Source organism: Hemiscyllium ocellatum, chromosome 2 (genome assembly GCF_020745735.1).
Source record: "Hemiscyllium ocellatum isolate sHemOce1 chromosome 2, sHemOce1.pat.X.cur, whole genome shotgun sequence".
NCBI classification, from domain to species: Eukaryota; Metazoa; Chordata; class Chondrichthyes; order Orectolobiformes; family Hemiscylliidae; genus Hemiscyllium; species Hemiscyllium ocellatum.
This window is the reverse complement of record NC_083402.1, coordinates 139,924,361-139,952,323: the sequence shown is the minus strand read 5'-3', so window position 1 is coordinate 139,952,323 and position 27,963 is coordinate 139,924,361. Positions and strand designations below refer to the sequence as shown.

General features: G+C 37.8%; 1 protein-coding gene across 1 annotated transcript in view; it reads left to right on the top strand.

The window, feature by feature from the left end:
* zcchc7 (zinc finger, CCHC domain containing 7) overlaps window positions 1-27,963 on the top strand; it is a 275,050-nt gene that overhangs the window by 183,770 nt on the left and 63,317 nt on the right. Inside the window, exons 5-6 of the mRNA XM_060846565.1 lie at window positions 10,509-10,679; window positions 13,955-13,990. Coding sequence (XP_060702548.1) covers window positions 10,509-10,679; window positions 13,955-13,990 — 207 coding nt within the window. The remainder of the gene's footprint in view (window positions 1-10,508; window positions 10,680-13,954; window positions 13,991-27,963) is intronic.

The window sequence follows — 27,963 nt, the reverse complement described above, 5'->3', positions numbered from 1 at the left end:
GCCCTTTTATTCTTAAGACTTCAACATTACTGGCAAGTCTATTACCTGACACTTTCTTACGTTTCCTGAAGACATTGGGATATTTATGACCTGGTCCCCTTTCTTTTTGAGCCAGTTCTGTATTGTTGCAGTTATATCACATTTACACATGACTACTTGCAACTGCAGGTCACCAAGTTTGAGCATTTACTGTGTGCATTGTAAACTTGATATTAATATTGCTACGCTACTCAACAGTTTTACTACACACAAAATACTTGAGAGGTGTTTGTCCCTTCCAGATTTTTGTGCACCTTGTTTATCTTTCCTGAAGCTAGACCCCAGTTCCTAGCTCCTGACCATGTTACTGTGTATACTCACATAAAAGTCAACTTCATTTAAAAGTCGATCCCCTATTTTTGGCGAAAAAATCTGGAAATGTCCATATCTCATGTAAATGTCAACCCTAATTCTTCACAGATAACAGATCAACATTTATCAGTCAAGGTATTATCCTGTACATAAATTATGATGTGGAAATGAATTCTTTTTGATGCACAATTCACACCAGTGTTAGACTATGGATTTCTTAAATTCGTTATCAAGTAAGCACTATAATTACAAGGTTTATCACAATTATTTCCTGTACAAGATAGTCCTACTGGTATATGAATTTACTTCACTATAATTACTGTGTTGCTGTTGATGATTTCTCACGGCTATGTTGATTGGTGAGTCTGAATGAGAGTCAAATGTCTGATAACTTTTATTTCTGATAAAAATGTTAAAATGTTCATTTGAAAAACTAAAGCAACAGTAGATGAGAGAAAACTGAGGGAATGGAAGAATTTGGCGCAAAAGGTTTTAAATGCATCAGAATCAGGTGACAACCTTTTGTGTGCAGCTCACCTGAGCTCAATTCCTCTAGCATTCGTGAAATTACTGTAATTCATTTTTTAAATTCATTTGGAGATCAATTGGGCTTCTGCTTTTGGACTGTAGCATGCATTTCAGCCCCTCAAAAGTAGTATCCATGTAAAAGTAGACCCCATTTCTTTAACCTTAAAAAATAATCTTAAAAAATTTGACTTTTACATGGTAAATGGTCATTTGTAACCTTCCCCAACAGCACCAGTAGAACTCTAGATGAGGACATTTATCAGGTTCTATTTGGGTGCAACCCATCCAACCTGTATAGGTCCCAATGTCCCAAAGATCCAAATTCCTATCTTTGATGTACTTTATATGGTACGATCTGCCTGTAGAGCACGTAAAACAATAATAAATCAAATTGAATCTCTCTCCATCAGTCCAGCCATGCATTAATCTATTCTGTCTTCCTTTCTATGCACTGACTGGTGGGTGGCATTAGGAATAATTTAGCGATTACTATCTTTGAAGGCCAGCTTCTTAGTCTCTTTATTAACTCCTTAAAATAACCTTGCGGAATCTTATTCCATTTTTTACTTATGTCATTGTTACTGCTTTGTACAGTGAATTAGCTGTTCACCTGTACCTCTGAGTGCTTTACAGATGCTCAGTGACATCCTTGATCTTGGCACTAGTGGGACAATTTATCAATTGGATTATGGCTGCAATTTTCCCTTTTCCAGACCTGTTTTGGGGATGGGTGTATTAGATGTCAACTAAGTCACTGTGGCCACTGCCGTGAGAGCTTGCCAGATTGTTTCCCAATTAGCTTGTTAAGAGATGATAAATGAGCTTCTTGACCTATCGTAGCCTTAAACAGTGGTCTAGTGGCTTACCAGAATCTACTGAACAGAGGCTGGCAGCTTCTATGACCTACAATTATTGATCAAGACTTACTCTTTAGGGGACCTAATGATGAGGGTATTGGTCTTTTGCTTCTCTCATGGCGAGGAATGCTTAATGGACAGGGAGCTGGGAAATGAGACGTTGTGACTGAGAAGCACAGGGGTTGGCTTTGAGGCCATTCCTTGCCATCTCATCCACGTATCTCATTGTTCCCAAATTGGGGCATATGGAGATCTGACCTAAACCCAGTAGGCAGGTTACTCTTGGTTACTCAGTTGGGAAACCAACCGCTTTTCTTGCATTTTGGGAAGGCAGAGAATTGGGAAGCTGGAAAGTTGAGACCTTTAAGTAACCATTAATTGACAACTTAAGGCCTTAGTGGCTGGTGAATTGAGAAAGTCTCCAGTGGACCTTCTTGCCTGGCACTTAATTGGTGAGATGGCGAGAAATGGGTGAATATCTTAAGGCCAACTCATCCAGTGATTTCACTTCCTCTCTAAGCTACCTCTGGGAAAGGGAAAATTGCTTCCAAGGTGTCTGGTCACAAAAATGCCTTATGTTTCACTAACGTAGATTCTCTTATCACTATTAATACTCCTCATCTTCCTCCTATTGCCCTTAATAGCAGAGCCAATTGTGGCACAATGGACTTGACTCTGACTGTTCTCTACATTTGAAATATAATTCTCACCAAAACAGTGGGAAGCCCAAATGCACAGTAGAAATACAAGGAGTAGTGAAGACCGAACATGGCAAGAACAAATCATGAATAAAATCAACACCTTCATCACAACACAACAGAAAAGTGATTAGTTGTTTGAGGTGCCCAGCATTGAGAACCACAAGCCTAAGGAGATTTGGGATGGGACATCAGAGTAGAGTTTGAGCTCCAACTCGTGTTGATTACATTCCTAAATAGCAAATATCACAGCAATTATCAGCAGAATGTTGCTGGACTGGCTGGGAGTAAGTAAAGTGCCAATTTGTCCAGAATGAATATCCGTATAGATAAATGTAATGTGGTATATTTTCATAGGAAGAACACAGAGACCATATTTAAACAAGGTGGATCTGGGAGTATGGATGCATAAATCACTAAAAGTAGCAATGTGAGTTTTAAAAAAAAAAGCCATTTCTTGAAGGATAAAAATGGAAAGGATTGAGATTATGTTAAACATAGAACCTTGTTAGGGCCACATCTAGACTACTGTGTACTGTTCTGGTTTCCACATTCTAAGAAAAGTATCATAGCACTGGCGATGTTGTAACAATTTTTCAGAATGATGCCAAACTAAGAGGTTATACCTGAAAGGAAAAAGTATGACCAAGCTAGGACTCTTGACTCTAGGAAAGAGAAGCCAAAGATTTTATGATAATGATAGGATATAAAGGGTAGAAATCAAGAAGAGGCTACCACTGATGGGCAAGGTCAGAATTAATATAAATTGATGCTAATAAATTCATTAGGTAATTCAGGATTTTCTTTGGCGTTCCAGCGTGTGCTTTCATTGGTGAACTCATTTTAAGGCAAAGCTAGACGAAGGAGCAAGTAATGGAAGTATATATTGAGGTTAGATGAAGGAGGATTAGGGAGGCTCAAGTGTTGCAAAAACATCTGGTGTGGACCTATTGAGTTCAATGGCCTGTCTCCATACTATGAATCTCATGTAATATTGTAAATTTGTAAGTGTAGAAATATTAGTTTTATAATTATAGAGTAAGGATTATCATATTGTTTTTCGTTGTATCTACCTCCCATAATTGCATCTACTCAAAAATATCATTAAATTATGTCAATAATTTAGAAAACTTTGCATTTGTAGGTTCTGATCAGTTGAGATATAAAACTGTAATCAACTTAAGTAATAAGCAATAATCTACATATTTAACTTTATTTATCCATTTTTAATTACCAGTGGGAAAAAGCAATAGAAATTGTTATCCAGTTTTAAGTCTTCTATGGGGGACATTCACATCAAAAGAATTAGCTTATAGTTTCTGTGAACCATAAGACCAGAAGATATAGTAGCAGAATTAGGCCATCTGGCCCATTGAGTCTGCTCTGCCTTTCAATTATGGCTCATATGTTTCTCAACCCCATTCCTCTTTCTCCTCCCCGTAACCCTTGATCCCCTTACCAATCAAGAACCTATCCATCTAGTCTTAAATACACTCAATGTTAAAGTCCGTAGCCCTCTGCAGAAATGAATTTCACAGATTAACCATTTTCTGGCTGAAGAAATTCCTCCTCCTCTCCATTCTAAAGGGTTGCCCCTTCATTCTGAGTGCATGACCTCTGGTCCTAGTCCCTCCTGCTCATGTAAACCTATTCTCCACATCCACTCTATCCAGGCCTGTCAGTATTCTATATGTTTTTTTAATCGGATCCCTCACTTACAGCTTCTCACTCTCGAACTGCAGGATAAATTCATCATATTATGATCACTGCCACCTAGGGGTTCCTTTATTTTAAACTCCCTAATCAATTCTGCCTCAGGACACATCGCCAAACCCAGAATCGCCTGTTTCCTAGTGGGTTCTACCACAAGCTGCTCCAAAAAAAACCCCAACTTGTAGGCATTCCTTTTCTTGAGATTGCGACTAACCTGATTTTTCTAATCCATCTGCACTTTGAAGACCCCCTGATTATTGTACTGGTGCCTTTCTTACATGCCTTTTCTTCCCCACATCCTGACTACTGTTAGGGCACCTGTACATCAGGGTCTTCTTTCCTTTCTCAACTGTGCGCACACAGATTCTACACCTTCTGACCCTATTATCACTTCTTGCTATCAATCAGTTTCATTTCTTGCTAGCAAGGCATTTCTGCCCCCTCTGCCTGTCCTTCTGTTAGAATGTGTATCCTTGGATATTTAGTTCACAACTCTACAATCCAATTGACGTTTGGCTACCTCTTTAAAGTTAAAGAAGAATAATGCTAAATATTTGCAATGTATGTATACAGGTTATTCACAATAACCCCAATCAGCCCAAAGGAATTATAACTCTTTCTTTGATCCTTAAAACAATTCCACTATGAATGGAACAGGTTAAATATCAGCATTAGAAACTCCTTAAAATTAGGATATTTTTATATATTCTATTATATATGTGTGTATAGATATATCAGGATACTCCTTTAAATTTGTATTGTGGCCATGTCTCTGTGATAACCACAATTTCAATTGTGCAACAAACTAATTTACTTTGTTTCGTATACTGCGTGCATTTAAGTACAACACCGAGTTCTGTGTTGACCGCAGCCTTCCCATAGCTGTAACCTTATCTGCTGTGTGTGAAGTTAGATTCCTGACCTTTTCCATACCCTCAGCTCTACTACTTGTTCTGGAAACTTGAGTAACTCTGCTCAACATTGCCACCCCACCCCGACACACTGTGCAATTTAAAGTCCAACAGCCCTATTTATGCAGTTTGCCAGGCCTCTGGTCCCAGTGTGATTTAGTGTAGCCCATCCCATCAGAACAGGCTTCCTCTTCCTCTGTGCTGGTGCCAATATCAATGAACAACTCGTGCAAATCTTTGCTTGCTGTTGAGCAGCACCTTTCCATTCATAAACCATTACATTGATTGAAAATGTTAAATATCATATTGATCACTGTAATGTTGTGGATTAGATTTATTAATTAAGAGTTTGAAAATTCAGAGTTAAAACGGAGTTGCAATTGCTAGTGATCCCTGTGTTAAACTCCTCTCTGGGAATGTGAAGAAAACCACAAATTCAGTCAAGCACTTCAAAATTATGCAGCACTTAAGTGGATTAAGATGGAATCGCCTTTTTTTATGGAATACAAATTTAGAGGAGTATCCTGATGTATCTATACATACATATATAATAGGATATATAAAAATATCCTAATTTTAATGAGTTTCTAACACTGATATTTAATCTGTTCTATTCAAAATGGAACTATCTTAAGGATCACAGAAAGTAAGTTATGATCCCTTTGGGCTGATAAGGGTTATTGTGAATAACCTGCATGCATATATTACAAATACTTAGCATTATTCTTCGTTAACTTTAAAGAAGTAGCCAAACGTCAATTGATTGTAGTCAAGGGCTTCCTTCTGATTGCAGGTTAGATTTTTCTCTTGGAAAGTAGGACAACTTAGGATAACTCTTTGAGTTGAGCAAAAACATTAAATTAAAGATTCACTAGGATGATCCCAGGTATGGATGGATTGTCTTAAGCACAAAGGCTACAGGCTAGGATCCTACTCACTGGAGTTTGGAAGGATGACAGGTGATCTCGTTGAAAAGTATAATATTCTTAAGGGGTTTGACAGGGTAAATGCTGTGAGAGGATGTTTCCTTTCATGGGCGAATCTAGGACCAGGGTCATAGTCTCTGAATTGCTTTGAGAGTTGATTGTCTTTGGAACTCCTTACCAGAAGGACCTGTGAGGTGAGAGTCCTTGTTTGTCTTTAAGTCTGCATTGGATAGATTTTTGATCAGTAGGGGAATCAAGGGTTACACAGAAACCACAGCTAAATGGATTTGAGAAATGTCAGATCAGCCATGATCTGATTAAATAGTGGAGCAAGCTCAAGAGCTGAATGGCTTACTCCTGTTCCCAATTTACTGTATATATTCGTGTACATCGAATTCTTTAGACAATTTCTTAAGGCTATATTTATGAGGTCGACTTTTACTTGGGTACTATTTTTGAGGGGCTGAAATTCATGCTACAGTCCAAATTATTATGAGCAGAAGCCTAATTGATCTCTAAACGAATAGAACTACACGCAAAGGGACATTGTCACCTGACTCTGATGTGATGCGTCTTAATTTTTCATGCCAAATTCTTCCAATTCTCTCCATTTTCTCTTGTCTACTGTTGTTTTAGTTTTTCAAATAATATTTTAACTTTTTATCTGAAATAAAAGCTAACCAGACATTTGACTCTCATACAGTCTCACTGATTATTGTAGCCACGAAAAATTATCAACAGCTGCACATCCAATCGAATCCCGCATGAAGGAACGAAGGCATAAAAATTTTACTATGCCATAAAACAAGAGCAAAGCTGTAATAACATAGGATCGACTCTTACACGCGATACATGGGAAATTCCAGATATTTTGGCCAAAAACTGGGAGTTGACTTTTACATGAGATTGTGTCTTTTACTCTAGTATATAAAGTGTATGGTCTTAAAGATATAAAGGTTATATAACACTGCTTTTTTTTTCTATTATGCTCATAAACAATAAGAAAATTACGATCTCCCCTCACAATCTAGTCTCCTTCATGTTTACTTGTTTTGCTGTAAGCAAGAAATCGAGGCAATGCAGATTGAACAATAATTTGATTTTTGAAATCCCCCTTTCCACTTGCACTCAAAGACCAAAGTAGTGAAAGTGACCTGTGAGGCTCTGGAACATCCATTGAGAATCCCTGAAGATAATTAGGTGGGCACTTCATAAACAGTGCTCATGCCAAAACTCAAAAGGAAAACCAAAGGTTGAGATCAACTCTCATGGAATTCACCTCTGAACTTTCCTTTAAAACAGAACAAAGAGATCTACGAAAGGCTAACTGTTATTAAGATCTCTTCAAACAGAATTTGTAATGTTTTTAATTATCTACTAGTTCTTTGACTGATGATTAACAAAATCAGAGAGGTTTGTGATGGGCAGATTAAACAAACTGAAGCATGGCAAAAGAATAGACCGTAAGGGCCTGGGCAAGTGTGATGCAGAACCCTCCGTTAAAATTGGATAGTAGACCTATCCAGGCATATCTACCAATCAGAATATTGGAAAAGAAATGCTACATACAGCAGATTCTACAGAGCTCAAATGAATCTGTATCAACAATTGGAACATTCTGTAGCTGAAGTGCCAGAGATGAGTAAACATGTGCAAAGGAACGCATATCCAATTCATACATTCCACAGAAGTTGATGCGAAAAGACTTCCAACTCCATCTAGAAGCAGGAGGACTCATTTCAAAAAATATAAATTCTTTGGTCACTATGTCAGCTATAGATCTACTTTACTTGCAATTGAAATTCAGTAGTAATGTTGATAGTACTGCCTTTGGAATGGAATCAGTGCTTCAGATGGTGCTAAAGACCATTGTAAAAGGCAATTACTACTTTCTCAAATGAAGAAAACTTAGGTGCACCTACCCTTTGGATGAAGAGAAGATCTTTTGTTCACAACCAAATTGAAAATTATGATGTAGTTTGACTTCAACTCTGATTTCTTGAGAAAAGGGTTCTGTGCATGTGCCTTTTAACTTTAGTTGCATTCTATGGCTTTTTTTTGTCTTGCATTGTCAATAAGAGCACATGACAAGGATGTCTACTTTCCTCTGTTACTGTTTATACTGACTTTGGAACTTCTTACAATTGCCACAGATATCAGTCTGTGTATCCAAAATGTAGAATGTAAAATGCTCTTGAATGTTGACATAATGCAATTCCAGAGCTCTACCTGTTGTGTGTAGAACACCACAAGCTACCTTTAGTTTATCTTTTCTCATTTTTCAAGGGTAATAGCTTGACCTGTCTGGTTTAACCATCAGTCATCATTAGCTGGTACCAGCTATGTGGTAATGCCCTACCTATCAGAATTCACCATAACACTGTACTTTCATACACTATAAACATTGTCTTCCCTTTGATTTTTTTTTGGAAATTGTCCTGATGACTGCAAGATGAAGACAAAATGTGCCCTTTTCAGCAATATTTAAATTCTGTATACCTAAATGATATTGGATTATTACTTCATGGATCAAGAACATTTGTATATTTTTCATGCGTATCCTTGAACTTCACTCAGTAATTTCTCAAGGGTGAATGCAGTAATTCCCAAGCTGAACTGGTTTGCAGTATTTTTCTGTTCACTGTTTTGAATGATTTTCGTTCTTGTACTTTTTCCTCCCTCGTTCTCCAAATCCACTATTTCCTGCACTTAATTTCTTCATCTGTATCTCCCTTAAGTCTGTTGCCTTCTCTCTTATTTTCTCTATTTATTTCTGTACATTTTTGTTTGGTGAACAAGCTAAACCAGTGGGCACATTCCATGAGGTCCCCAATCTTACTTTGACATCGCTATGTTACTGCCACATTGTTGTTCCAGTAAGTTGGAAATATTCCAGCAGTTTGGAAATAATCCAAAGACTTTTTAAAGCCATCTTTTTATTGAGGCAGCCTAATTTACATCCATATAAATTACAGGTTTCCCACAGATTGTGCCAAAGTTAATGGCAGAGCATCTGCCATTTATTTGAAAATAATTCTCACCAAATAATCAATATGTCAATCAGGTTGGAAAGCAGTTGGCAACGGCTTTCTGGCAAATCTGGCATCACAGTTTGGTTGAATATCATGAATGGAGAAAGAAATGGACATCATGGGGATGACATGAACATTGAAAATAAGGGGTTAAGATAACAGGAAACTTAGAGTAGAGGATGGTGAATTTAACATCACCTTGGAATTTGAGCATCATGGGAATGAATCTGCCATCCCAGGGATTGGTGGAACACGTGGAGATAGGTTTTTGGATCTGGGAAAGCACTGCTGCATCTCCTGTCCCACGAGCAGTGCAATAAAGACATTTACCCATCCTTAAAAGATGTTAGTACCCGGTTCCTAAGAGGAGGTTGCCTGTCCCCTTACTCATCTCTGTTAGTGATAGGTACTCACATCCAGTGATAGGTAGATTGTGATCATATTTGAGAATTAAACATTATTACCTTTGCATCTGACTCACCCCACTTGTCCTTTGGGATTACTATTCTTACCCCATGACAATTGTCACAACAAATTGTGTAGACAAATCAAAACAGTTGATATTCCTTGCAATGGCGTTTTACACTAGCCTGTTTTGAAATGGACTTTTGATTTGTCTTTTTATTTCCTTTCAATTCTTATGAATGCACAAAAATGTTCAAGCAAGAGCAACTTGCTCTTCTAGTTGATTGTCACTTATTTCAGCAGTTTTATTTACTGATGTAGCTCCTTTTTTGCTTCTATACATTTTTTCATTTATTCCTGAAAAGCTAGCCCAGGATAGCCCAATTTTCCTGTGATGTCTAATTCAATGTATTTTGCCTATCTTGAATTATTTTCCACTTAATTTCAACCCTATTTCTGGCCAGGCTGTTTCATCATTTTTTCTGAACTGATTTTCTTTTCAAGTTCAGTACAGTTGTATGCACCATGAAGCTGTTTTCTTCTGATTGTCATCTCAATACATTTTTCATGTAGTGTAATGTATAGATTATTCTAGAACAGTAGATCCTTTGACTTATGAGCAACTACATGGACAATCCACCAGTGTCATAATAGACTACTACATCTGTCAAGTATATATAATAAGAACCAGACCGATCAACAGCAGAATTTAATCCCATCAGTTACTAGTTTGTCAGAACCCAAAACAATGGACTACACTATTGAAATGGTAAGCACTTCCATCAAACAATCAAACAAAAGCTTTTAAAGGAACTTGGATTTAATTTTAACATTGAACCCAACAAGTTCACTGCATTTTACATCGGTTTTTATTTGCTGAAATTATAAATATGATGTTGCAATACCTATAGATTCTTTTTAACTCTCTTATCATACCTGAATTTGCATGAACTGTCCCTAAGTAATTAGAACAAAAGCTACAGAAAACTAATACTGAATGGCAGTTCTGTCCTATTATATCTGTTACAAGGCAATATTCTATAATCTGCAGAGTTTGTTAAAAATATTAAATACTCTTTACTTGCAGAAATTGCCAGTTTGTTGTTTGTGTGCGGTTAGAGGTCATCATCAGAGAGAATGTTTGGAGAAATATTGTACAAACTGCAACATGCCTGGGCACAGGTTTCGGAACTGTATTGAAAAGGCACATTGGAAAAAACATTGTCGTCGCTGTCAGATGACTGGGCACAATGCTGATGTGAGTATTCTATTCGTAAGAGAAACAAAGAATATCAGTGGTATAACTGCTATTTAAGGTGAGGTGAACATTTGTGAACTCCTAAAATTCTATCACTAAGGAATCAGATTATATGTATTCCTTTGTGTTTATAGCTGTAATTCTTTTGTTTATAGTTGCCATTTTATGAATTAATGTAAATGCATTGTTAGGTTGAGATTTATTATTTCATACTTTACTTCTAATAACAAATAAACACCAGCTCCATCTCAAAATACCTTTTTTTAGGATATTTAGATTTTATGGGTATATATTGATTAGATGTGTGACTGCACTGAAGTGTAAAACAAATTCACTGTTTCCCATAAAGCAACTTCCAGAGGGCTTGACCTTGCTGTGTTGAGCTGACTTACAGCATGCAGCAGGGCATCCTTAACAAAAACAAAGCTGACAAAACACCAGAGATTGCAGTAAAAATAGAAATGTAAGTTGTCTGCAGTGATTGTAGTTCTGGTGCCAGGCCACAGATCAGTTAGTGCTGCAAGACTCTTTCTGAGTGGAACGGATATAGCAGCAGGGTCCCAAGTCTCCTGGGCAAGCCGCTCACTCATTAGGACCTGCCATTACCAGTACCAATCTTATGCATGTATGTGACGTGCATTCTGTTATTGTATGCTCTACTTGTCAGTGTGCAGTTTCCTGACACTCACTTATGTCACTCTTTATTCAGAAAGGAAGAAGCTTTTGATAATTTGACAAGACAAGCTCTTAAACGATCTAGGTCATGGCCTTCACTGTCTGTGATTGTGAACATATTTTCTGAAAGCCCTGTCAGTCATCACAGCTACATTTTCTCCCAGAGACCTCCTGGCAGAGTAGAATTCTTGCTAATTTACCTATCTGTGGTTGCATATACATACAGTGTAAATGCATTTTGGGAATTTTTTTCCTGTAAGTCACAAAACAGTAGGTTAAGATTTCATGTGTTCTGTTCCCAGCAGGAATTTGTATAAAGGTCCTCTAGTACAAGACAGACAACTGTCTAAGGATAGCTGAAAGAAGGAAAGGCCGTTTAGTGGTGTTTTGTGTTTGTTCATTGTTGTGGAAATATGAGAACTGGTGGCAAGGGCCCTGTCTATTGAGCACTCAAGTCTCTGTCAGCTGTCGGGGCCTGTTAAAAATCGAGTGTTTTATTTTCTTTGATGTTCACATTGGAGAATAGGGAAGTAGGAATTAAACAACAGATGCACAAAGCTATATTTTAATCTTAAAACTGTAGTTTACACATGATGAATTATACAAAGAAAGGGCACAAGCCGATGCAATGCTGCAACTATTGAAATAAATATTCTGTGTGGAAATATTGAAAGCTGAGAAGTGTGCAGTTCCTGCCAATATTACAGGTTCATATATTTTGTATACAGAATAGAAATAGAAAAGTAAAATTTCAAAAAGCATGCTGAAGTCTAACCTTAAGAAAGCAAAATTAAACATAAAGGCAGATAAACAATTCTATTCCAATTTCATGAGCACGTAAAGAAGCTTAAATAAATGGTGGACGGCATCACTCATTTCATGTATTTGTGTCATCCCACTATAATGTTCACTTGTCGCTATAGGAAAAGAATGGAAAGAAAATGTTGTTAGTAACTGTAATATTATACCAGTACGTATTAAGATGAACATACAGCAAGAAAAAGTAGATCAACCAATTTCCCAAAATTAAAGTGAGAAATAAACTGTGTACAATTTGCTACAAGCTTAGTGATAATGAATGAATGTTCCAGAGAGTATTTTATCCTTTGTATCTTCTAAATGTTGACCTGCAGTGATTTGATTTGATTTATTATAATGTGTATTTACTCCAAATACAGTGAGAAGTGTTGTTTAGGGTCGCCTCTCTCTGATCTCTTAAAACGCACAATATAGAGCCAGAAAAATAAAATAATAATGTTCATCTTATAGTCTTATCTCAATAAAGTGAGGTTGTCTTTGGAACAGGTCCAGCTTCTCGTTCAGCCATGGGCCTGGATCCGTCGTCCTCCACTGCAATCCTGGAGTTCCTGCAGCTAAACTGCTACACATTTTTGTGTAAATGTAGCCTGGTTAAACTATCACATGCCTTGCTGATCATGTATTTTTTAAACACCAGTTATACTTTAGGAACTCCACATACAAACAGGAGGAAATAATTATTTTCTGAATATTTAAAACGCAAAATCAGTGTCGAAAATTTAGATGGTAGTTGTCTTTAGTACACTAAGGATGACTTTATTTGTGTTTAAAATCCTAATTACTTCATCCTGAAAGACTACCAGTAAGCAAAAATAAGGGAATGTCCAAAGGCATTTCCTTTGCTATTTGTGAGAAGAAAAATTTGAACATATAAGAACAGAAGTTTTATTTACAATGAATGTTATTTTTTTAAAAGCTGAATTCCTATCTACTTGACTGTAGCAAACAAATTCTTCCACCTTTTATTCTCTTAATATTTGTTGCTTTTAAAGACACACATAAAAAAAGTCTTGTTCTCAGCAACATAATTATTTTAATGTAAAAATTATTGCTATAGGAATTTCAGTATTTCCATAAATATTCAACAAATTATACAATCAGTGGACATTGCTTTGGTCACTCCATAACTTTAAAAAAAAATGTTTCAAATAGTTCTTTACATTTTACAATGTAAACAAGAATATAAGAATATGAGTACCCACAATGGCACTTTTACTTAAGTGTATTGTGGTATTTGCAATTGGATCAAAAAATCCCTGAGTTTCAGCATTCCTTAATTAATGAATAGGAAACAGCAAACTTATTAGCATTGAGCGAGCTAGTTTGCTTGAAAATAAAGATACTATTTTGCAGATGTAGCAATGTTTGAAGTGCTTGTATGAAAAAGTTTTCTCTTCTTTGCAGGGACTTGTTACTTGTTAACAGAGAATTTCTCATGAAATCTCCTTGTTTTAAGTTCAAAGAAAGTTTGAGAGATAAATTGGAATTATCTGTACTTAGTGGGTTGTTAACCAATAGCAATTTTGCTATGATTCCAAATACTGAACACTCCACTGATTTGTTTTAAAATACTTACTTTCAAAATTAGTTATTTTGTTCCTTTATGATGCTATTAGAACTGTTGACTGGACTGGTAATGTTTGCATTTATAGAGTCATAGAATGAAGCTTTAATGTAATCCACTCTAACTACTTTTCAAACAAAGATGTTTATTAGACCAAAACATTCATCTTTTTAAGCTGATGTATCACATTTGATGTTTTTTTTCCCTTTTCTTACAGGCTTGTCCTGAAATATGGAGACAGTATCATTTAACGGTAATTTATTTTACTAAAACTTCAGTTTAATTTAACAGAAGTAAAATTTGCCTCTTTTTAAATTTCTTAATGAATCATCACAGACAAATCAGTAATTTTAATTTTGTATTCTGTGATTTGGTATGTGAATGCTGGTGCAGATACTTTGGTGTGTCAAAAAAGTGGTGGTGTTTTGGTTGAGTAGGAAATACAGTATCATTTTACAGATTTTTTTTGGTCATGTTTGTTCAGGTAGAATCCGTTGAATAAAATGGATATTTGTTAGCACTGGTAATTACATACCAAGGCTGCACATGTACCTGTTACAAATAGATGGGACTCTGTCCTTTTGTGATTGCATTCATTTCATTTTTTTTTTGTGAAGAAAAGGACAGTATACCTCTGAATGTCTTTGTGTAGTTCGTTCCATTCAGAATATTCAAGGAGAATTCTGTTTCCACCTTTTTGGTTTTACAGGTATTTGCAATTACACACCTCAAGTGACATTCCGACTCTCTTCTATCCTCACTTCTGCAAGAAAAACCTTAAACTCAATATTGAAGAATACCATTTATTATTGTGCTAAAATGTTAAAGAAAATGTGGAAATCCCCATGGATTTCAGTTAATGCAATAGCGGTGATGAATTTTACGATCTATATCATGCAGCATTAGATTGATTTAATTAATGTAACTTCAAATTTCACAAACAACTGATGTCATGCCTTTGCCAAAAGACCAATATGAAGTAAATTCTCTTAAAAGTTGTTTCATAAGACCATAATTGCTTTTAATTAATGCAGTCAAATCCTTTTAAAATGACTAATGATCTCTCATGCACAATTCAAGTACCTTTTGTAGTAATGCTTTTGATTTCTAAATTAGGCATACCTTTGTTACTCACTGAGGTCATTAGATTTATTTTTGCTGGATGTAACAAAAGTGTTATTTCACCTGCATGCAGAATGGACTTGAGTCTCAAAGCAACATGACCCTTTTAAAAAAAAATTTATTTCTCGAACATGTCATCTTAAAGAATTTCCTGAAGCTTCCCTTAATTAGTTCTAAAGATATGAGATTTTTTGCAGGAAAGCACAATTCATACGACAAGTCTTAGACCAATAAAGTCAATGTAACATTAAACATTTTTGGCTGTAACATTGACCCATAAATAAAGTCATCTGTTTTACTTCTCTTTTATCTTAATCTGTATCTGTAACCTCCCCAACTTCCAATGTTTTGATTTCTTTTTAATTAAGTGATTTGTAAACTTTAATTTGCGTGAGGAGACCATATGAATAATGATTTGCATGCTTTTTATTAGTGATGGTAAAGTATAGCTGTTGGTTGCATCCTCTATGTCAAAACAGTTATACACTCAATGCCATGGTGACATGAAAAACAACTATGTCAGTTGCATTTGGAAACAACGCCCTGCAAATTGTAGTGTATTAAATTAACACCCCCACAATATATGAAGGTTTAAAATTGGTTATGTCCTCCTCAGTCGATATGTCTCAATAATCACTCTACGTCACTATTGTTTCTGTGATCTATGTACCCCAGGGTATGTCTGTATTCTTACAGCAGCAGGTGAAAAGGTCCTCAAATAAGCCCCTCAGACCCACTTTAAAAAATAGCGATTTTCTTGAAGAGTGTGTAAATGAAATCAAAATTGTGAGCATGAAGAGTGTCAGATTTTAAGAGACTGGGATGGTTACACTGTCATAATAAGAAAGATCTAACTGCAGGACATGTTCCATTAGTGTCATTTTCTAAAAAGACAGGGTCTGAATTAACATTCTGAGGAGCTGGAGGACTTGAACAGCTTCTGATAAATCTGTTTTTCTATCAGATTTTCTGTAATTGTATTTCTGAAAAAAAATTGTAGAATTTGGAATTCCTCATCAAATAAGCAGGCCCGCAATGCAAAGCACTAAAAAAATGAAAAAAAGCTGATTTTTGGGTATGATAAAAACATAGTACTGACTTTCAAACAGCTCTGTCAAAGTTGAACTCCAGTTGCATAACAAAGAAAACAGTCTGTTCTAAATGAATATTTTACTCTTCTAACAAGATTTAAACAAGTTTAGCTATTTTTATGTATGCTTTCCCAGACTCAGTTCATCAATATTTGAAAATAAATGCAACACGTGTAATGTTTTCTGCGGGAAATATGAAAAAGTGTCACTCTGATACTCTACCTTTCTTTAAGTTGAGCATTTAACCAGAAAATCACCCAACTGTTTATTTTGAAACATCACTGAGGTACCAGTGATAGTATGATATGCATTAAGATTGCTTACTTGTTCATGAGTCCTGTTCTGATTTGCACCAAACAAGCAATATATAGTTGTGATTCAATGTAATATACTCTACACATTTTTAAGAGTATACTGTGTTTACTGGATTTCATGTTGTTCTATCTCTATTCAACTATCGCATAGCAACAGAAGACAATAGGAATTAAAACTTCCAAAAAAAACTTAAAATAACCATAATGTATTGCAGTGTAGACACATATATAGTATGTGGTAGGTTATTCTGGGATATATAATGGATTGCATGGGAAACACAGTTCAATAAATTTGGACTTTGAAATATATTCACTAATGAAAATCTTTGGTACCATGTAAATATGTACAGCAGAAACACTTCACTGACGAAGGGCGGATGCCCGAAACATCGATTCTCCTGTTCCTTGGCTGCTGCCTGACCTGCTGTGCTTTTCCAGCACCACACTCTCGACTCTGATCTCCAGCAACTGCAGTCCTCACTTTCTCTTAGCAGAAACCATTTGTATCTTAAAGTATAGATCTTTGTATGCTGAGATACAGTCACATCACGATGAAACCTTGCAAATATAGTGTATGGATTTTCCATGCTGTTATGTATTTGAACAGAAATTATGCATTAATGCAAATACTTAAGCTTGTAATAATGGGAACAGGCCATTTAATGACCCAGCATTCTGCTAGTACATAAGCATTCTGTATCTGAGCTATCTTTACCTGCCTCTTTGTGTGTACAACACAGCAGTCTGTTCAACATGCGGACTATGTTGAAGTGAAGCTTAAGATGTGTGCCTCATGGTAGTGATAGCATGGCTGTGGCATTTGTACTTGATTGCATTTCAATCCGAACATTCTGTTTTTACACAAAAAGTGGATGCTTTGTTATGTACAATTTTAGTTACCTAAGGTTCCAAATATATATACTGTTCTCATGCTTTGGCAGCTTGTTATTTCCATTAGTCTCTGCACAGTCATTAAATTGTGCTGGTTTCTTAACTGAGCATCTGTGTGTTGTTGTCATTCCCTGTACATCTGAGTATTTCAACAGGTGATGGTGTTCCTGTGTCATTTGTAGTTGCTTTGGTAGTCTTTGTTCTGTTTCTGGTGTAGGGTTGCTGTGGACCTCTGGGTCTGATGGTTGATGTGTGTTCTGCGTCAGTTCTGCATTCACCTCTTCCTGTTTAGCCATCTGCAGTTGAGAAAGAGCTTCTGCCATTCAGCATTCGCACCTGCAGTTGTGACATTTACCTAGTCATTCACTTGCACCATGTACAGTAAAGGTCACAGTTAAAATTGTTGATTGTTTGTGTCCTGACTTGCTCTCCAACACACTGGCAATGGTTTAGCAGTCTTGTCAAAATTAAACTTGGCTTTCTACTATTTAACCTTGATTTCCCTCCCCACCCCCACCCCCAAATACACTCACCTGTTACTACTTTTGGCTTCGGTTGCCTCTTTGCTATTGAAAGAATAATTTGTGCATGGCAAAATGTTAGTCATCTTTCTGGGCTACTTTCCATGCCTTCAGTAGGTGTCTTCCTCCACTCAAGGCCTTATATACATCTATGTGGGATTTATTCCACATTTTTAATGACTTTTACCATTGCTGTCTCCTTTCCATTTGACCAGTGATATTTTGGAGATGGTGCGTAGTATTGAATTTTTCATTCATGAATCGAAGGCCATTGTTGCTCGTGACAATGTCAATGATACCATAATAGCTGAAGTGTGCTTTTAGGCATTTGACCGTCTCAAGGGCAGACATTGAAGTCACTGGTCAGTTTGTTGTCAGACTTTTGTGTGGACGTCTCTAATACTAATATTGATCTCTCTCTGTATCTTCTCGGCAGCTTTAACATTGTATCCTGCAGTTTGTTCTGTTACCTGATGCATTGTACGATCTGCTGGTAAAGCATGTAAAACAACAGTTTTCACTGTACCTTGGTACACATGATAGTAATAAATTAAATTAAATCAAATCTCCCAATAATCAGGATAGGAGTCTACTGTGACGTGACGATCAGTTCCTGCAAGAGTCCAGAAATCTACTCGAGCTTCATCCATGTTCTGTCTGGGATATCTTTTATCATTAGTGGCTTGAGGACAATGCACTGAAGTGGTTGCAGTCAGACATGAGTGCCGCTTTGTCTCATCCAAGTAGTCATTGATGAAAGTAGTTACAAGTAAAGGTAATAATTAGGCACTGTTTCTTGATCTGGATGTAATGTCTTTCAGTTTGTGTTAGTACCCTGGATACAAAAGGACTAGTTTACTGTTGCATTAGGGTTGCTTCAAGTCCTGTCTTACTTGCATCACACTGCCGAATGTCTTATTCATTTACACTGTAGTATTTCAGCACTGGCATTGTCATCACCAGCTGCTTAATTTTAGTGAATGCTGTTTCTTGTTCCATACTCCAGTACCACTGCACATCCTTGACCATGAGTTGGCATATTGGTTACACTCAGGATAAATTGAGCAAGAATTTTGCGAAATAGTTGACATCTTACAATCTTGCTGCACTGCTTTTAGATCTGCTAGTTGCTGCATTAGCTGTCACCACCTGCTGTCAGTATGTGGCACATCCACTTCGTTTTGGACATTTTAAATTGGAATGTTTTCTTCAAGGTTTACCTGGCAAGCTCATGCAAGCAGTCACACCAGATTTTGATCATGGCTAGAAATGACTTCTTCCATTGTGTCTCTGCATCCAGAAACTAGCAGGTTCTCCAGTCCAGAATGTTCACTAACTATCTCACGGTGTCTGTTGATATTTTTCTCAACTTTCTAAGTTGTTTCACTGCTACCATGCTGCTAATCCATTTTGTTCAAGTTGTCACTTAGTTACTCACTATTTTTCTAGCTCTTCTGTCTTGCTTTTCCTTGAGAGGAACAGGTTACTTTGCTTGGAAGGTGTTGAATTGGTTTGCCTTCATATCAAACTTCAAGATGATATTTCCTGGAAAACATCCTCACCCTGTGAACACACCTTTCTATTTGTGATTTCTGTACCAAGGCCAATAGTATTATGTTTTGTGACACTTTTTTGGTACATTGAGAGTTACCAATCCAAGCTTTAGACATGCTTCATCTATAATGGTGGCAGTTTCTTGCCATTTAGTATCCGGAACTTCAGATCCTCGTTCATGTTGTTGCAATGGCCTCGTGGAATAATTTGTCTTCTCAGAGCAACTATGGTTCTATCATATAGTCTAACTTTACTTTTGAGCATTTAATTTTTGGATTGCCATATTGTGACCCACTTTGCACATGTCTGTGAAGGTGTGATATTTTATGACGCACAAGTGTCTGTCTGGCATTTTGTCTTCCACCAACCTCATTCCAACTATGTCACCTGTCAACTTGGTTTAACCAATCCATTGAATGGTAAATTCATTAGAGTTTTCAGCCAATATCTCTCCATTGGCCATCTGTACCTGTTGTGCTTCCTTTCAGCCGTACATTTATGTGCAAAATGATTCAGCTTGTTGCAGTGAAAACAGTGGTTTCCCTACACTGGACATAACGTGGTCTGTTTTGCATGATGTCTTGTGCAATATTTGTTTCCTGCCCTTTGTGTCTGGAGTATCCATCATCATGTTGCAAGACTTGCTCAGTTCTGCTATGAATATGCTTTAGCTGTTGATTCACAACTTCAGCATTTCTGCACAGGTCAGTACTCTTCTGAGCTTGTCTTCTATCAGTAGGCATGCTTTCACGTTTCACCTTTTCCCTCGTATAGTCCTGTCCTTAACTAGCTCAGCCTATAACTATGCAAGTTAGAAGGTTTCTGCAAGCTTTGTTAATGATATTGCATATTTGATATGACAAGATTAATTCCAGAGATGAAAGGTTTGTTTTATGAGGAGAGATTGAGTGGTTTAGGCTCATACTTGCTTGAATTTAGCAGGGTGAGAGATTTCATTGAGGTATATAAGATGCTAAGGGGGAATTGACGAAGTAGATGTAAAGCAGGTGTTTCCTTGTGGGGTAATCTAGAACAAGAAGTCGTAGTTTTAGGATAAGGGGTGGTAGGTTTAAAACCGAGATGAAGAGGAATAACTTCTCTCAAAGGATTGTTAATCTGTAGAATTCAATATCAGGACACCAGGGCACTCAATAATTTTGAAGAGGAGATAGACAGATTTTTCATTAGCAATGGGTTAAAAGGTTATGGGAAATGGTAAGAAATGTTGAGTTGAACAGAGTTGAGATGAGATCAGTCAGAAATATATTAAAAGAAGAAGCAGGCTTACCCCTGCTCCCACTTTTTCACTTTGTTCTCTCGTACTAAAAATGTACCTATTCCTACATAATATTAACTTGGGGCTGAAAGCATATCCATAAAGCTTTTACAATTTCAGTCATGTTTCTGCTCATTCAAGATTTAATGTCGTGGAACACCTTGGTTTGGAGAGCAGCAAGTTCTGGAGCACTCGTCTTTAGTACTGTTACTGGAATGTTGTCAGCCATTTGTCATAGCCTTTGTAGAAGCTGAAAAATGTGTTGCTGGAAAAGCGCAGCAGGTGAGGCAGCATCCAAGGAGCAGGCAAATTGACGTTTCGGGCATAAGCCCTTCTTCAGCCCTTCTTATGCCCGAAACGTCAATTCTCCTGCTCCTTGGATGCTGCCTCACCTGCTGCACTTTTCCAGCAACACATTTTTCAGCTCTGATCTCCAGCATCTGCAGTCCTCACTTCTTCATAGCCTTTGTAGTATCCATTGCCTCCAGCCATTTCATGATATCACATCAAGTAAACTGAATTGGCTGAAGACTGGTATCTGTGACGCTGGGGATCACTGGAGGGGGCAGACATGAATTATCCAATCAGCACTGACAGCTGAAGGTTGCTGTGAATGCTGTTTAATTTTGCTGACGATTGAGAGTAAACTGGGACACGAACTGGCCAGGTTGGATTTATCCTGCTTTTTGTGTGCACATTTTCCACATTGCTGGGTAGTCATATTGTAGTCAGACTTGAAGAGCTTGGCTATGGGTGCAACTAATTCAGGAGCACATGTCTTCAGTGCTATTGTCAAAATATTGTCAGTGCTCTTAACCTTTGCAGTATCTATTACCTTTAGCTGTTGCTTGACATCATGTGGAGTGAATCAGATTGCCTGAAGACTGACATCTTTGAAGCTAATGACCAAAAGGCTATGAGATGTAGGCCTTTCACCCATTGACTGTGCTTTGTTGTTAAATAAAATTATGGCTTATCCGCTAATCCGCAGCATATTTGATCTCCTCTTCATGATTCTACTTGTTGCAGATAATCTGTTTAGCTGTCCTCTTCCATTCACGATTGAATATGGCTGGACTATAAAGCTAACCCATGGGTTGTGGGATCACTTAGCTGTGTCTATTGCTTGCTGGATGCAAGTTGTCCTGTGTTATTATTTCATCAGTGTTGACCCATAACTCAAGGGTAATGGTGAAGTGCCAGCTCAAGAGTTTACATCTTGTGGTTGAATACAATTTTCCTACTGATGACAATCCACAGCACCTCATAGATGCCTAGATTTGAGTTGCTACATTTGTTTGCAGTCTGTTCCATTTAGCATCATGGTAGTGCCACACATCACAATGAATGGTATCTTCAGTGTGAATTTGGAACTTTGCCAGCTCAAGGATTATGCAGTGGTCCCTCCTATCAATACAGTCGTGTACTTGTTCATTCACTCACCATCTTCCAAAGATCCAGCCTGACCACTATATTCTTTAGGACACAGCCAGCTTGATCAGTAGTGGTGTTGCTGAGCAATCTTGATGATGAGCGTTGAAGTCTCCCAGAGTACCAGGTGTGCTGCTACCATCCATTGTGCCCCTTCCAAACAGTGCTCAACATGGAGGAACTCTGATTCATCACACAAATGGAAGGGATAGATGGTAATCAGCAGTTGGTTCTCTGGCCCAGGGTGTTTGATCTGATGCCCTATGACTACATGGGGTTCAGAGTCAATTGTCATTGTATAGCTTCAAGTGATATTCTGTAACAACTCTCAGGGAAACTCTCTCCCAACTATATAACAATGAATGTATTGCCACCTTCAGTGAGTCTGTCTTCCTGGTGGTGTAGGACATATCCTGTGACCTTCACCTTGATTATGGAGAGAGAGAGAGGTGCGTGCAACCAGGCAGGTTTTACAACTGGGGAAAGGGTAAACACGATGCTGCAAGACAGGATCTGAGAAGCATAAATTGGGAGCATAGGCTGTCAGGGAAGGATGTCGTTGAAATGTGGAACTTTTTCAAGGAACAGATACGACGTGTCCTTGATATGTATGTGCCTGTCAGACAGGAAAGAGATGGTCATGTGAGGGAGCCTTGGTTGACAAGGGAGGTTGAATGTCTTGTAAGGAGGAAGAAGGCGGCTTACATAAGGCTGAGGAAACAAGGTTCAGACGGAGTGTTGGAGGGATACAGGATAGCCTGGAGGGAGCTAAAGAAAGGGATTAGGAGAGCTAAGAGAGGGCATGAAAAATCTTTGGCAGGTAGGATCAAGGATAACCCCAAGGCCTTTTATGCATATATGAGAAACATGAGAATGACGAAAACGAGGGTAGGTCCGATCAAGGACAGTAGTGGGAGACTGTGTATTGAGTCGGAAGAGATAGGAGAGGTCTTGAATGAGTACTTTTCTTCAGTATTTACAAATGAGAGGGACCGTATTGTTGAAGAGGAGAGTATGAAATGAACTAGTAAGCTAGAGGAGATATTTGTTAGGAAGGAAGATGTGTTGGGCATTTTGAAGTGGGAGTAGAAGGGTGGGTCAGTAAATTTGCAGACGATACGAAGATTGGTGGAGTTGTGGATAGTGAGGAGGGCTGATGTCAGCTGCAAAGGGAATTAGATATGATGCAGAGCTGGGCTGAGGAGTGGCAGATAGAATTCAACTCTGTCAAGTGTGAGGTTGTCCATTTTGGAAGGACAAATAAGAATGCGAGATACAAGGTTAATGGTAGGGTTTTTAGTAAGGTGGAGAAGCAGAGGGATTTTGGGGACTATGTTCATTTGAAAGTTGCCACTCAGGTGGATAGAGCTTGTAAGAAGGCCTATGGTGTATTAGTGTTCATTAGCAGAGGGATTGAATTCAAGAGTTGTGAGGTGATGTTGCAGCGGTATAGGACCTTGGTAAGGCCACATTTGGAGTACTGTATGCAGTTCTGGTCGCCTCATTTTAGGAAAGATGTGAAAGTTTTGGAGAGGGTGCAGAGGAGATTTACCAGGATGTTGCCTGGAATGGAGAATAGGTCGTACGAGGATGGGTTGAGATTGCTAGGCCTTTTCTCATTGGAACGGCAAAGGATGAGGGGTGACTTGATAGAGGTTTATAAGATGATCAGGGGAGTAGATAGAGTAGACAGTCAGAGACATTTTCCCCGGGTACAACAGAGTGTTACAAGGGGGCATAAACTTAACGTGAAGGGTGGAAGGTATAGGGGGGATGTCAGGGGTTGGTTCTTTACCCAGAGTGGTGGGGGCATGGAATGCGCTGCCTGTGGGAATGGCAGAGTACGAATGACAGGTCATTGGTGACCTTTAAGCGGCAATTGGATAGGTACATGGATAGGTGCTTAAGCTAGGACAAATGTTCGGCACAACATTGTGAGCCGAAGGGCCTGTCTGTGCTGTATTGTTCTATGTTCTTTATCCAGGTATGCTGATGGTGGTGTTGGCGCCATTGTCTGTAAGGTATGTTTTGGTGAGTATGACTTTATCAGACAGTCCCTTGATTATGAAATCTTTCAACTTTGGCACAGGCCCCTAGATATCAAGAGGATCGACAAGGTTGGGCTTGCTGTTGTTACTTGTTTTCAGCATCAAGGTTGTTGGGTGGTCAGTCTGATTTATTCACTTTTCCTAAACTAGATATATCTAGTGGCTTGCTAGGCCATTTCAGAGGGCATTGAAGAGTGGGTCTGGAATCATATGGAGGCCACACCACTTAGATTTCATTTTTCTAAAAACGTTAGTGAAACAAGTGCGGTTTTTCCAAAAATTGACAATGGCTTCATTGTACCAGCTTTTAATATCAATTTATTAGTTGAATTTAAATTTCACCAGCTGCCATGGTGAGATCTAAATCTTGTCCCCACAGCAATAGCTTGGGCCTCTTGATTACTGGTCCAGTGGTATTACCATTATGTCAGTACCTTCCCACTTACTATATTGCCTTTGTTACAAATGACTATTATTTCTTGCTTAATGCTTTGTCCAATTTATACATATTGTTAAAGGGACTATTAATTAGCCCCATCAATATTTTTGAACCTTGTTAGTCCCTAATGTCCAACTATATTAGTGCTAGTTCTCGATCTAGAGCCTAGATCCTCCCACACTATTGTCCTTATGTAATCCTTCACTATCATGGCTGCTACTCCTCCATTTTTTTTCTTTGTCAATTATTGTATCACCTGCACTGTTTCATAATTGGTTCAGATGCATGTTTTCTTTTCACATATTTGTTGAAAGAAGATTTGTAGTTAGCTTTGATATTGCGATAAGGAAATGCAAATGGTGAGATTGTGAGAGCATCAGCCAAGATAAACTAAATATTTGTCTGGACTAAATTCTATTTTGAGCAAAAAAGATGTGAAATTTCTGGAAAGACACTACGCTTTACACAAATGAGTGGTTTGTACAGTAATTAAGATCCACAGTGCCATCTACTGGTGAAAATATTCCTTGCATCATTGTCAAGAATTCCAAGGCTAAATTTTGTTTTGGTGGGACTGCATTCCTAAATTTTTCTTTAGAAAATATATCTGTTTCACGTTAATCTTTTCTTTTTCACCTATAAAAAAGAATAGTAATCCACAGCTAACTATCAAATTATATGTAAAATGCTGGATTGTAATGTGGTCATGTAGTTTTTATGATGGGTATCTTTTGAGCATTTGTGAAATGCTTTTGCTTCTGTTTGAGAGGAATTTGTTTTATTTTTGATAATTTGAGCCTTTCATACGTTTTAGCCATATTTGTTTAATTTTGATGGTAACTTTCATCTCTAATCTTGGAGTAAATATGGAGTGTATTTGTGTTTTGTCTTCAAGAGATTAGACCGAATACACCAGAGTTCTTGTCATTCACAAGTAAAGGCTAGTACTCAATGAGAAGTGACCTTTTTCACAGGACTTAGAGATGGAATTTGTATTAGCTATGGCTCAGTTGGCAGCAATCTCATCTGAGTCAGTTTACATCAGTACAGTACTGATGAGTGCTGCACTGTAAGAGCTGCCAGCTTTCAGATGAAATGTTAAAGAGAGAACACACACCCCACATGCGCACACACAGCCCATAGCCCCTTCACAGACACGCGCATTTCCCACACATGCGCACCCCCTTCCCCCTCCGTGACACACAACCACTCCAGTTGTGAGGATGGAAATGGCCCTATTTCAGAGAGCAGTAAAGAAGTTATCCCCAGTTCCCTGACCTGTGTTTTTCCCTAATCAATATCATAAACATCCCGTCCAATAATTATCATATTGCTGTTTATGGGAGTTTGTGCACAGACTGCCGTGGTTCCTATATTACACCAGTAACTAGATTTCAGAAATACTTCATTAGCTGTAAAGTGATTTGCTCCTTGGAAGAAAAATTACATAAGACATTTTTTCAATCTCTTCTGTTGCTGTATGTGGAACCTTGTGTTGAAGAGAATGCACATCGATTAATCTGCTCAGGGGAGTTTCATGGGAATGCAATAAGGAACTGTAAAGTCTGTTTCTTTTATAACAGCTAATATTTAATGGACATTTATTTCCCAGCCTAAAATTATCTGTTCATCTACTTCTATAAGTTTTTTGTGTCACTCTGTTTCCTTGTTTCTTTCCCTTAACTATTATTATTGTGGATATAATTCTCTAATCCCAGCTGCTACAAGTGACCCGTCTTTAAAAATATTTTTTGGAAAGCTGAAGAAAGAGTTTGAACGAGAACTGTTGCCTATACTGTTGCTATTAATTCAAGCATGTGCTTCACTGAAATTTTTTTTAAAAGCAGTAAATGCTAGAAATACTCAGCAAGTCTGGTAGCATCTATGGACAGAGAAACAAAGTTAAATGTTTCGGTTCAATTACTTTTTAAAATTGGAAAAGTTTGCTATGTTACAGGCTTCATACCAGTGAAAGGTAGAGGACAGCAAAAGAAGGGAGTGAATATCTGTGATGAGGCAGAAGGCAGGACAAAAGTGATGTGGTGCAGAGCAAAAGTGAATGCTAATAGGAAAAGTAAAGAAACAAAAGATTTGTTTACAGAAAGTGTGGTCCTGCTGGTGCTGACTAAAGCTAAACTGAGAGAAAATATAGAGCAAAATCCAATCTGCAAGGAGAAAGAAAATGAAATAGGAATGGAGAATACATGAAATCATTATCCATTGTTCAGTTCAGAGGGTAATTTTTATCTCCATAGATGCTTCCTGATCTGAATGTTTCCAGTATTTTCTGTTTTTATTTCACATTTCCAGCATTCACAGAATTTTGCATCTTTATAGCATGTATTAATTTCTTAAACTTTTATTCACAGTATTGTTTAGATGGTAACCTATATCTCCATTTTGTTGATTTGCTGTTTGTTCTCAGTGGTGAGTTGGTATACTGCACAAACAGCATTATGAATGTTGCTGCTGGTGTTGCAGGAATCCTGCTTGCTGTTGCTCATGTGTCTCCGTGGATAGTAAAGTTTTCCATGTTGTTGTTAGTCGTCATCTGGTTTACCAGCTCAAGTGCAAGTCAAATATGGATTCTCTTCTCATATGCATACTGGTTTTTGTCTAAATTATGTATGACCTTGGAGGTCTCTGTTTCAGCATCAACTTTTGCTGGGCTCCCGGCTTTTCAATTGGATCCTGAATATGTACATTTTGTCCATTCAATCCTTCAGGGAACAATTGCTATGGTTGCTGAAGTGTTGACCTCCTCTCTCTTGTGCTTCAGTGAAATGTTCCTGGTCACCTTTGCTTGGAAGAGTAGCTTTATATTTTATTCCATTCAGCAGTTTTGTAGGTTATTTCATTTTAACCTTGAGAGCCATGGGAATGACAATAAATCTTGGTTTGGATTGTCTTTTGGCATTTCGTAAAAATTCATTTGATCGTCTTTCTATAAACTCATGTCTCAGAGTAGTATGGTGATGAGGTGATGATATTGCTGTTCAGTGAATTCGTTCAATTTTCTGGAGGCACGTTTTGGTGCATTGTCACATATTAATGTTTCTGAACTCCCTTGCTCAATAAACAGAGCTTCTGATTGTTTTGGTTTTCAAGCCCTTCATCTTCTGGATAAAACTACGTCTTTCATCTTACGAATGAAAGCGAACTTTGAGCACCAGTCTGTTTCTATAAGGCACCATTCTTGATTATGAGAAAGTGAGGACTCCAGATGCTGGTGATCAGAGACGAGAGTGGGATGCTGGAAAAGCATGGCAGGTCAGGCAGCATCAGAGCCTGCTCCTCGGATGCTGCCTGACCTGCTGAGCTTTTCCAGCAACCCACTCTCGACACCATTCGTAACTGTGTATGAACAAATCAGCTCCTCCCATCTGCCATGATCTATGTGACGCTTAAATAGCTATCTGTCATCTTTTTGCTGTGTTTTCTATACTTTTCACGTCTGTCACACTGTACATGTAGTCACCATGTTTTCAATATCTTTGTAGATATCTATTCAATGCTTAACTGATTTAGCTGTGAGTTTT